Raw genomic sequence first — 12265 nt, forward strand, 5'->3', positions numbered from 1 at the left:
GTAAAGAGTGCTGACGTGCATCCTTTTTGTTCCCTTTTTTTTTATGCTTTTTGGGGTCACACCCAGCAATGCTCATACTCATTACTCCTGGCGGTGCTTGGAGGACCATACAGGGTACCGGAAATTAAACCTGGGTCAGCAGCGTGTAAGGCAAACACCCTACCCGCTGCACTATTGCTCCGGCCCCCGTGCATTCTTTTTGAACAAGGAGCTCCACGTTCCCGTTTCTCACTTCTCCCTCCCGCACTCCCGAAGGAGATGATGGCCCTGGTAGCAGTGACGCTCCCCACGAGAGGGAACAGAATGTGGCCACAGTTAAGCACCAGTGTGTAGAGTTGATGAGAAAAAGAATCAGGCGTCTCAGATGGGACAGAGAAAATTGGGAAGCCATCTCAGAGGGGTGCTGCGCCCAGCCCACCCGGGAAGAACCCCGAGGGAAGGGAAAGGTTGTGTGAGGCCCAGAGAATCCTGGGAGGAAGGAACTGCCTTGGGGGTCACCTCTGGCTCTTGCAAATAGCAGCGGTTGGTTGGTGAAGGACTTTGGCCACAGTTAACTCAGGGCTTTCGGAGGCTCGGAAGCCTGAAGGTCTCCTGGTGCAGCCCTGGGTGCACCCTGCCCTGCCCTAACTCTGAGCAGGCAGGCCACAGTTGACCCTCACCACCCCCCCTCCCCCGCACTCTCTTTTCTTTTTTTTCTTTTTTTGGCTTTTTTTGGTCACTCTCAGCAATGCACAGGGGTTACTTCTGGTTTTGCAGTCAGCAAATTACTCCTGGCAGTACTCAGGGGGTACCATAGGGGATGCTGGGAATCAAACCTGGGTTGGCCATGTGCAAGGCAAACGCCCTACCCACTGTGCTATGGCTCCAGTCCCTGGGCTCTCTTAAAACCCATGTGCAGGGGCTGGAGTGATAGTACAGCAGGTAGAGCATTTGCCTTGCACACGGTTGACCTGGGTTCGATCCCCAGCATCCCCTATGGTCCCCCCCGAGCACTGCCAGGGGTAATTCCTAAGTGCAGAGCCAGGAGTAACCCCTGAGCATAGCTGTGTCTGACCCAAAATGAAATAAATAAATAAATAAAAGAAACCCATGTGCAAACTGACCACCTCCTTGTCACTAGGAGCAAACAGCCCCAAATACCTGTCATGAGGGCCAAGCACGTCCACCCCAGTGGCAATCTCGGCTGTGACTGCTCAAACCCTTCGGACCTGCGTCTTTCCCTGCCTTTGGCAAGGGTCATCTGTCTGGGTGCCCTGGGACCAGACGTGAGCTTGACCGTGTTGTGCTGCTGGCTGCGGCTCCAACAGCAGATTGTGGCCCCACACACTTAGCCAAGGGGCTCTGTGGACTGGCACTGCTCTTGCCATGGAGATGACCCACACGCTGGCCAGGGGTGCTCCTATGCACTGGGGTGCAGTGTTGCCAGCAGCCACAAGGGTATTCATGCAGTGCCCGCAAAGGGTTGGTATCCGCATCATAGAAAAAGGCAAGATTTCATCTTGTTCCTCATGGCTGAATCATACTCCACTGCAGAGACACTCCAGGCAGCCTCTTTCTCCATCCACCGCTTGCCGGACACTCGGGCCTGGCTCTCACACAGGGCGTAGCAGCGAGCATGCATGTGCATAGTTATAAATCCACGTCTTGAGTTATATGCCCAGAAGTTCACTCGCTGGGTTCTAAGGGCCCTTCTTAGTCTACTTCCTGCTGCCTGGCTGGACTCTTCACACTTCACAGCTGTGAAACAAGTGACTTCTGGGTCCCCTCTTACAATATGATCGTGTGGGGCTGGAGCAATAGCACAGCGAGTAAAGCATTTGCCTTGCACGTGGCCGGTCGGGGTGCGAGCCCCAGCATCCCATATGGTCCCCCGAGCCAGGAGTGATTCCTTAGTGCAGAGACCCTGAACATTTCCTGGTGTGACTCACACACACACACACACACACAATCCAATATTATCACAATCTGCATCCTTAGTTCCTTTTTCTGGCGGGGGGGGGGGGGGACAGAGGGCACACATCCCACACCCAGCAGTACTCAGGGCTTACTCTTGGCTCTGTGCTCAGGGATCACTCCTGGCGTGCTCAAGGGACCATCTGGGATGCTGAGGATTGAATCCGGGTCAGCAGCGTGCAAGGCAAGCGCCCTCCCCGCTGTGTTATGGCTCCGGCCCACACTGTAAGAAGGCTCAGTTCTGAAGGAGCATTTGGCCTTTCCACCTCTGGGCCGCCAGAAAGCCCTTCTCTAACCGCAGCCCTGCTTCTCTCCCTCACAGCCAGTACCCAGCCGCCGAGGTGGTCAATTTTGGCACGTGGTTCCTCTTCAGTTTCCCCATCTCCCTCATCATGCTGGTGGTCAGCTGGTTCTGGATGCACTGGCTTTTCCTGGGCTGCAAGTGAGTCTGGGGGCCGGGCCCGTGCTGCACAGGGGCTCCCCGTCCATCTGGGCCAAGGCGATGGGAACTGCAGAGGAAGCAGCAGGAGGTCCTGGGAGAGAGCAGCAGGCTGGACATGGTCAGGCAACGCCTGGCCTCGACGCTCCAAACACAGTACCCTGCGCTTTACCAGAAGCTCCCTGCAAAGCTCCCTTTGTTCCAACGTGCTGCTCAGAGTACTTGTTTATCAAGTTTAAAAAACTGGGGCCAGAGAGATAGTCCAGGGCTGAAGGCATTTGCCTTGCATGCCGCCAACCCTGGTTCAATCCCTAGCATTCCCAAATGGTCCCCTGAACACTGCCAGGAATGATCCCTGAGTCCAGAGTAAGGAGCAAGCCCTGAGCATTGCCAGGTGCTGCCCCAAATTCAAGCCCAAACAAAACAAACCAGAGTTATACAGTCTACACCAGAGGTGCTGTTTCCCTGCTCTCAAGGTCTGAAGGGTCCTTTTAACTATGTTCTAAAGAAATAAGATTCAAGTAGAATTTGCATTAAGACTTCATTTTATTGCCACACCCAGCTGTGCATCCTCCTGGCTCTGTGCTCAGGGATCACTCTTGGAGGTGCTTGATGAACCACATGGGGTACCAGGGACCAGCCTGGTGCAGCTCCTGGCCAGAGTGATCATACAGCGGGTGAGGTGCGCTGGCCTTGCACTGGGCTGACCCGGGTTGGATCTCCAATCCCCCAAATGGCCTCCCAAGCCCTCCAGGAATGATCTCTGAGTGTAGCACCAGGAGTAAGCCCTAAGCACAACTGGGTGTGGTCCCAAAAGAAAACAAACAAACAAAACCTGGGTCAGCCGCAGGCAAGGCAAGTTTCCAGCACAGACTTCATTTTCTAGACCCAAGGGATCCATCCTCAGCAGCTGTCTGGAAAATGCTCATATTCCTCAATGGAACAATGTTGTATCTCTTGCAATGATTCGGGATATTAACGGACTGAGCCAGCCTTCTCTACATAACTATCTCTACGCCAAGTTTGATCAGTTCCACCATATAAAGGGAAGATAGAGAGGGTGTGATGCTATTGTCCGAGGAACCCAACGCTCATATGGGCCAGGGATTAGCCCCTGAGCTTTTGACATATTCCTCCTAAGAGACTGTTGTCAAACCAGTGTTCGCTGTTTGCTTCTGCACCTTCCGTGGTGCTAGTGGGGAGCAAAGCCCACTCTCCCCTCTGACCATAAACACACACACCTGGGCGTGTGAGTGGCACTCAAATAAAGAAGAACGTAGACACCTCCACCCTCACCCCCGCCTCACTCTAAGAGACACGTGTGTGGAAACAACTGCCTACCGATGCCTGCCCAGATCACGAGCTCTCACACTAACAGACAGAGATGCACGAGACAGACATGCCCTCAATGCCAGGGTACAGGCAGGGGCTGTGACCTGGCGGGTGGCCCCAGAGGAGAGATGGGAGTGGAGGGCACAGGAGAGCTCAGGGAAGTAGCTGCTTACGGTTTCATCTGCGTCTTTCTCCCTGTGCTCCTCTGCAGTTTTAGGGAGACCTGTTCCCTGAGCAAAAAGAAGAAGACCAAGAGGGAAGAGGTGTCCGAGAAGAGGATCCAAGAGGAATACGAGAAGCTGGGGGATGTCAGGTAGGATGCGGTCCCAGCCGCCCACTGGCTCAGGGGTCACAAGCCAGCCATGTTCCGAGGCCCCGGAACCAGGCAAGTCCCCACAAGGATGAACACACACATTCAGAGGTGTTGTTACTGCCAATCCAGCCCGCAGGCACCCACTGTTCTGCCCAGGGACTCACTGAGGTGTGGGGTGAAGTCTAGGAGGTGGGTGGGAAGAGGACAGACTTACTGCCCTCTCTCTCTCCACGAAGTCAGTAACCCCCACAGTGCTCAGGTGGATCTGCTCCCACCACAGTGCTCAGATGGACTCCTCCCCATAAAGTGCTCTGAGAGGGGGTGGCTCCCCACTGTGCTCAGATGGATTGCTCCTCACATAGTGGTCAGGAGGTCGCTCCCCCCACACCAATGCTCAGGGAGTGGATACTCTCCGGGCACTGGGAGTTTGCTCTGAGTATGGGACAGCAGGCAATGCTCACCACAGCTTGGTAAAACAGGAGAATTCTTTCAATGACCCTCAACACCCCGCAGTCCAGGGGCCATTTAGTGCCATTTCTATGGCAACTGACATGTGCGACATTGGATTAGGTTTCAGGTCTAAGCTACAGGTTTTGAAAGAATGGTGGAAGTTCGAATTCAAGTCCTAAAGCTGCTCCAGATGTTTATTAAAGAAATAGCTGTTCCTGGGGCTGGAGCGATAGCATAGCAGGTAGGGCGTTTGCCTTGCACATGGCCGACCTGGGTTCAATTCCCAGCATCCCATATGGTCCCCCAAGCACCTCCAGGAGTAATTCCTGAGTACAGAGCCAGGAATAACCCCTGAGCATGGCTGGGTGTGACCCCCAAAAAAAAAATAGCTGTTCCTTGTGGGAAATACAGGAAAATAGATTCTTGCAGTAGACCTGGGTTCCAGCCCCCCGCACCTGAGTACCACCACCAGGGGTCACTCCTGAGCACAGAGCCAGCAATAAAACCAGCACCACTGGAGTGACCCAACCCTGCCCCCCCACGAAAAAGAAAACCAGAAAAATATAATTCAAGTGATTTCATCACTGATTAGCATCTCAGGGTTATGTAGCTTCCTTTATGCTTTTTTAGCATAAAATCGCTTTTTTTTAATTGCATTCTTGTAAAATTGAACCAGTCCCTGCTGAACCAAAGGACACGTCAGGTCTTTGTGCACCTGGCATTAGGGCACCCCTGGCTCCGGCCACTCCAGGGTGCCAACAACATGGAGTAACACTCACATGTCGTCGGTGTTTGGGTGTCACTGATAGGCAGGTTGCTTCCATCTTTAAATGATAACTTCTTTCATTTAATTTATTTTTTAAATGGAATCACAGTCACAGTGAAATACACAGTGACAAGGTTGTGGATGATTGGGTTTCAGTCATACAATGTTCCAACACTGTCCCTCCACCGGTGGACATTTCCCACCCCATTTGACAATCTCTTTCTCTCTCTCTCTCTCTCTCTCTCTCTCTCTCTCTCTCTCGTTTCCCTGTGCGTTTCTGGTTATTTTCATGGCTGCAAGGAATGGTGGGATTTCCAGATGCATCCCGGCCCCCCGCATGTTGGAGGGAGTGCTGCCTGCCTTGCAGGCCACTTCCACAATAACAGAGGTGCAGGGTCGGAGAGATAGTCCAGTGGGGAGAGTGCTTGCCCTGCTCGCAGCTGCCCGGGGTTCGATCCCAAGCACCTCATATTGTCCCCCAAGCACCACCAGGAGTGTTCCCCAAGCACAGAGCCAGGAGTAGGGCCTGAACACCTCCGGATGTTGCCCCCCACCCAACCAAAACTTCTAAAAGGCCAAGATTTATGAAAAATTATTCTAGTCGTTATAAAATCCAGCTCCCGGAATCTTATCAGGACATCTTTTTATGACATCTTATTATCTCATTCCTACTTTGGACAAACTTGCAGGCTATCGAATGTAGCCTGCCCACAGGGCAGAGTCTGGCAAACTCCCCGTGGTGTACCAAATATGCCAAATACCAGTAACAATGATGGGTCTCATTCTCCTAAAGAGCCTTGAATATAATCTCAGGGCTAGGATGAAAGAGACATTACTGGGGCCTGCTCGAGGCAATTGACGAATAACAGGATGATGAATGAATGAATGAATTCTAGTCGTTAAGCACTTCCTTAAAGAGCAGCACCCAGGTGGACACAGAGACAGCCCAGAGGGCTGAACGCATCCCCGCGGGACCCTGCACCTGGGGTTCCCCCCATCTCCCAGCCACCCTCTCCAGCGGGCAGAAACACCCCCCCACCACAGTGCCAGGCGGGGAGCCCCCTTGCTGAGCAGGAAGTTACCGGTGCGACCCCTCTCTTTTCCCCAGCTACCCTGAGATGGTGACCGGATTCTTCTTCGTGTTGATGACCGTGCTGTGGTTCACCCGGGAGCCTGGCTTCGTCCCCGGCTGGGACTCGCTCTTCGAAAAGTGAGTGACCGAGGGCTCCCCGGCTCAGGGCCAACCCAAACTCTGCCCAGACTCAGGTGCACGCAGGTACCCGGGAAGCACTTGGCTTGCAGAGGGGCGGCAGAGTGGCATGGAGAGCTGGTGTCGCCACTTTCCACACGCTGGCCCTTGGCCATGTTTGCTTCCGCCCAGGAGAGGGCCCCAGAAGTACAATGCCTATTAGAAAGTGTCTGAGTCCTGCATATCCCCACTGGGGCCGAGGTCTCACACACACACACACACACACACACACACACACACGCACGCACGCACGCACACGTGCACACACACACTTATACACACTCATACATGTATACACACACTCATACATGCATGTGCGCACATACACACACACTGTAGCCAAGGTCACGTGCATGCATGCACACACACACATGCACACATGCATACACACACACACTCATACATGCATGCGCGCACACACACATACAGATACACACTCACACACGCACATGCACACACACTCAAACACACACACTGGGGCCGAGGTCACACACACACATGCACACATATGCACTCATACACACACGTACTCACACACTTACACAGATTCTCACAAACACCCACATGCACGCACACAGGACACACACACATACTCACATATGCACTCACACACATGCACACACATCGCCAGCTCCCCCAGCAAGGCCCTCTCCTGAGAAAGGAGACTCCTGCCTGGTGCCCTGCCAGGAGGCATCTCCCCCTCACTCCTTGTCATGGGCCTGTGCACCAGACTCTGGTCCACCCTGGCCCAGTGCCAGCCACTGGAGCAGAGGCTGCTGTTGCCCCCGACACAGTGGCTGAGCAGAGACCTCAGGTTGTACAGACTCTGCCGAGAGCCGAGCCCCCCTGGGCTTCCCAGCCCCTTCCTCTAGCCCCGCTATCTCTTGGCTAGGAAAGGCTACCGCACGGACGCTACAGTCTCCATCTTCCTTGGCTTCCTCCTCTTTCTCATCCCCGCCAAGAAGCCCTGCTTTGGGAAAAAGAACGAAGGTGAGTGACATTCAGGGGTAAGAGACTGGTGGGGAGGGGGGCAGGAATCCCCCCAGGTTCGAGTCCAGAAGAATTTCCAGGAGGAAATCCTGCCCAGGCCCTCCTGTCCAGCTTGACCCCAGCACCAGGGAACAGAGTTGACCCCGATTCCTCTGTGGCAGATCAGCCTAACCCCTGTGATCCCACCCTGGGGGGCTCACCCCGCTTTCCCTGCCTGTCTCCCGGAACTCAGGGGAGAGCCCAGAGTCCTCGCTGGGGATGGAGCCCATCATCACGTGGAAGGACTTCCAGAGGACCATGCCCTGGGAGATCGTCATCCTGGTCGGGGGAGGCTACGCGCTGGCTTCCGGCAGCAAGGTAAGAGGAATTCTGTCCTGCCTGGGCCGAGCACACCCCAGGCTTCCTTCCCTGGAGGCATTCAGAGGTGCTAGAGGAGGGGCGACTGTCCAGCTAAGTCCCTGGGAGGAAAGGAAGGAGCCAGGACACTCTGCCCTTCCGTGTCCTCCTCAGCGGGTCCTGCAGTCAGATGTGAATGACACATGGTCGAGCCTCCCTCGTGGGCCCACACGCCCACCAACAGGTTTGTCAGCTTCTGTGGCTGGCTCCTGCCAGGACTCGAATGTGGCCTTAGGACAACTGTCCATAAAGGCCCAGAGCGACAGTACAGTGGGTAGGGCATTTGCCTTGCATGTGGCGGACCGACCTGGATTCGATTCCCAGCATACCATATGGTCCCTCAAGCACTGCCAGGAGTAATTCCAGAGTGCAGAGCCAGGAGTAACCCCTGAGCATCTCTGGGTGTGACCCAAAAGCAAAAAAAAAAAAGAATAGAACTAAGGATCACAGCTGGGGGTTTGTAGCTATTAATTGGATGGAGAGAGAGAAAGTGTGTGTGTGGGGAGAGAGGACGGGGAGGAAGTTACCAGATTGAAGTGGAGGGGCTGGTTAACCCCAAAGATCTTCAAGCCCTAGTGACAAAGTCTTCACGAGGATGGTGACAGTTGGGTAGGGGCCCCGCGGAATGTGGCACAGTGCTGAAGACTGTCCTGGGCTACACAGATGATCTCACTCATCCTTCAACTCAGGACGGCTACAGGGGCCAAGGGATGCGCCCTGGGCGTCCCTTCCAACCCCATCCGCTTCCCTCCACTTCTGAACTCCACGGGGCGGGGGGGGGGGGGTGGCTCGCCAAAGGGACTTTCCCTCCTTTCCTCTGACTCGGGTTCGATCCTTCTCTGCCTCCAGAGCTCGGGCCTGTCCACCTGGATCGGCCACCAGATGTTGTCCCTGAGCAGTCTCCCGCCCTGGGCCGTCACCCTGCTCGCCTGCATCCTGGTGTCCATCGTCACGGAGTTTGTGAGCAACCCGGCCACCATCACCATCTTCCTGCCCATCCTGTGCAGCCTGGTGAGTGTTGCGGGCACCTTTGCTCTGCAGGGGTTTGAGCACCCCAGAAACAAGCAGGCCTGGGGCGACAGTTTGGGGGCCGGGGACTGCCGTCTGGCTTACTGGGGCGAGCATGGGAGTGTCCTTAATTAGAACCTCATCCTGTCGGGCAGGAGACAGGGTGCCAGTGGGTAATGGCACCAGCCATACACATAGCCAACCCTAGTCTGATCCTTGCTACCAACACTGGTTCCCTCTGGTGCCCTGAGCACTGAGCAAGGATTAAGCCCTGAGCACAGCCAGGTGTGGCTCAAAGAACAGAAAACCCTAAGAGACCCTGACCATATCAAATCCCACGTATCTTTTCTTGAAGAAAACTTTACTTCCGGGGGCTGGAGTGATGGCACAGCAGGTAGGGCATTTTGCCTTGAATGTGGCCAACCCGGGTTCGATCCTTGGTATCCCATACAGTGCCCCGAGCACTGCCAGGAGTAATTCCTGAGTGCCAGGAGTAAGCCCTGAGCACTACTGGCTATAACCCAAAAAGTTAAAAAAAAAAAAAAGTGTTTACTTCTGCACACACCCCCGCCCCTAGGGGTGGGATCTTCATTTGACCAAAGCAGGATATTCATGAGATCTGTGTTTAAAATGTTTCCCACAGGGCTGGAGCAATAGTACAGTGGGTAGGGCATTTGCCTTGTATGTGGCCAACCCAGGTTCGAATCCCAGCATCCTATATGGTCCCCGAGCACCGCCAGGAATAATTCCTGAGTGCACAGCCAGGAGTAATTCCTGAGTGCACAGCCAGGAGTAACCCCTGTGCATCACCGGGTATGACCCAAAAAGCAAAACTAAAATAAAATGTTTCCCATGAAGGGATAAAACTTTAGAGCTGCTTCCTTAGACCAAGAAATGGCAACTCCTTGGTGGCCCCTCACAGTCTGGGGTCCCCGGAGGGAGCTGGTGCTGGGCACCCTTCTGGGTCGGCCACCACTGCCCGCCCTGCAGGGTGATGATGTAACTGCCGGCATGTGGTTTCCAGCGGTGCTGGGCATCGCTCACACACACAACGAGGCTGCGTGCACAGGCCAGGCGGGTGTGCCGCCCGCCCCAGCACCCCCGTGCATTCTCTCTTCCAGTCGGAAACTCTGCACATCAACCCTCTCTATACCCTCATCCCCGTCACCATGTGCATCTCCTTCGCGGTGATGCTGCCCGTGGGTAACCCTCCCAACGCCATCGTCTTCAGCTATGGGCACTGCCAGATCAAAGACATGGTGAGTGGAGAGAGAGAGAGAGAGAGAGAGAGAGAGAGAGAGTGTGTAGGTGGGGGGGTCACGGGCAGTCAGTGCGGGGACGACACGATCCACAGCTTTCCTTCAACTCTTCTGCCTTGTGGCTGTCTCGCTGGTGGGTGGGTCGGTACTCAGTGAGGTACTCAGGCGGTAGGCGCGGTCCTGGTGAAAGGCTTAGCAACATGCCCTCCCTAACATCTGGCCTCTCGACCCCCATCTGGAGTAAGTGTGTTCCCATGGACAAAGACAGGTGGGGCAGACAGAGGAGGTGGCCCTGTTCCAGAAGGTTCAGCAAGCATGAAACTCTGCCTCCACTTCTCAATGGTCCTGGGTGGACAGTCTGAAGCAGGGCCCACTCTGTTTTGCTGAGGGTCTAAAGGAGACTTTCCACGTGCGTTCCAACTCAATCCGGCATACCCCTGTAAGATCAAACTCTTCATCCGAATCACCTGCAGGGCTTCAGGAAAAGGGGGAGGGCTTCCTCTATCCACTCTGACCTTCAGCCATGCCCCAACCCTCTGCTGTTGTGGCCCTGCTAGCAGGGACTCAGCCTCCGGCCCACAGTCCCATGATCAAGCGTGGCCCAGCCTGGCACTTGTGTGAGCCTTTGGGATCACCCACTGCTGGAGGCCCAGGGGCCCCCTAACCCCTCGCATTCAAAACCATCTTTATTCATCTCCTCCAGAAGAGGCGTCGTCATTTCTTGAGAGGGTTTCCGAGCGCTTGGCCTTCCCCTGTGACTTTTCCGACGTAGCTCTTTAGTAGACCTGTGGCTCTGGGCTGCGTTCTCGACCTCTCCCTGGCAGGATGCCAACCATCTGTCCCCACTGGACACTGTGCCATCTGGTCCTGGCTGTCACCCCGTCGCCAGCACCCCTGCTCAACCTGTGTGTCTTCCCCTGGACCCAAAGCCAGGCCAACGGGCCCAAGCCACCACCTTGGTGGGGGCAGCTGTCCCGGGAGTGCCAAGAGCCGGGACCCCTGGGAGCCACTCCACAGTGGCAGACGCTGCCCCCCCTGGGGGTCCCCATGGGTCAGTCCAGGAAGGCCGGGAGCCGCTCCTGCATCAGAGGGCCCCGCTTAGTCTGTAGCATATCTGCCTATCAGGAACCTTATTTTAGCACAGCTCTTAACATTCCAGAGCCGGTGGGCTGTGGGCTCTCCTCCCAGACCCCCCACAAGAGCAGGAGAGGGCTCAGGTGCTGAGAAATCCGAGGCCCGCCCTTCCCCCACATAGCGACAGGCACAGCAGGTCACAGCTCAGACGGGCCAAGGGGGTGCTGAGCCCTGGATGGGGAGTCTTGGGGGGGGGGGGTCCCAGGCTGCTGCCTGCTGGAGTGACAGGTGGTGCTGGCTTTTGCGTCCTGCAGGTGAAAGCTGGCCTGGGTGTCAACGTCATCGGCCTGGTGATCGTGACGGTGGCCATCAACACATGGGGAGTGAGCCTCTTCCACCTGGACACCTTCCCAGCCTGGGCAAAGGTCAGCAACCTCACTGACCAGGCCTGACGCTAAGGGCGAAGTTGCCAGCCTACAGCCGCCACCCTCCCCCCCACCAGGGGCCCCAAAGATCCCACCACCGCCCCCCTTCAAGTGTAGGAAACCTCCGAACACCCACGCCCCATGCTGGGCTGTGTTTTCCCTGCGCCCCCTCGTTCCGCCCCAGAGCTCCAGGAAACGTCAGTTCTGCCCACCTCCCTGTATCTCCCTGTCGGGAGACCTCAGCTGCCCTGCCGATCGAATGACGAGCCTGTCCTGGGTTGGCAGGGCTGAGCTCTTCAAACTGCATCGGGGCAGAAGGAGAAACCCAAACCCTCCAGGCTCCGTGCAGTGAAAGCTGCCGAGCCCCCGCTCTGGGGCGGTGGTGGGGGACGGCACCCAGGCGCTTTTCTCTGAAGTGTTTCTTAGGTTCTCTCCCCCCACAAATAAAGGGCATTTCTTAGAAGTCCGCCTCGTGGCACTTGAGCCTCTTTTATCAGGACTCCGGCTCCGTTTTCAGCCTCGCTCTTCAATAGCTTCCCTTGACCTCGGCCCCGTTTCTGTGCAGACACAGTGCTCCCCTTTAGAAAAAAAAAAAGGCCAGGGCGGCTGTC

At 55.6% G+C, this 12265-nt stretch overlaps 1 protein-coding gene across 1 annotated transcript in view; it reads left to right on the forward strand.

The window, feature by feature from the left end:
* SLC13A4 (solute carrier family 13 member 4) overlaps positions 1 to 11727 on the forward strand; it is a 46512-nt gene extending 34785 nt beyond the window's left edge. Inside the window, exons 9-16 of the mRNA XM_056123991.1 lie at positions 2276 to 2395; positions 3936 to 4037; positions 6362 to 6463; positions 7395 to 7492; positions 7725 to 7849; positions 8738 to 8899; positions 10018 to 10155; positions 11544 to 11727. Coding sequence (XP_055979966.1) covers positions 2276 to 2395; positions 3936 to 4037; positions 6362 to 6463; positions 7395 to 7492; positions 7725 to 7849; positions 8738 to 8899; positions 10018 to 10155; positions 11544 to 11681 — 985 coding nt within the window. The 3' untranslated portion in view covers positions 11682 to 11727. The remainder of the gene's footprint in view (positions 1 to 2275; positions 2396 to 3935; positions 4038 to 6361; positions 6464 to 7394; positions 7493 to 7724; positions 7850 to 8737; positions 8900 to 10017; positions 10156 to 11543) is intronic.
* Positions 11728 to 12265: the final 538 nt, after the last annotated feature.

Source organism: Sorex fumeus, unplaced genomic scaffold, assembly GCF_029834395.1.
Source record: "Sorex fumeus unplaced genomic scaffold, SorFum_2.1 ptg000048l, whole genome shotgun sequence".
Classification (NCBI taxonomy): Eukaryota; Metazoa; Chordata; class Mammalia; order Eulipotyphla; family Soricidae; genus Sorex; species Sorex fumeus.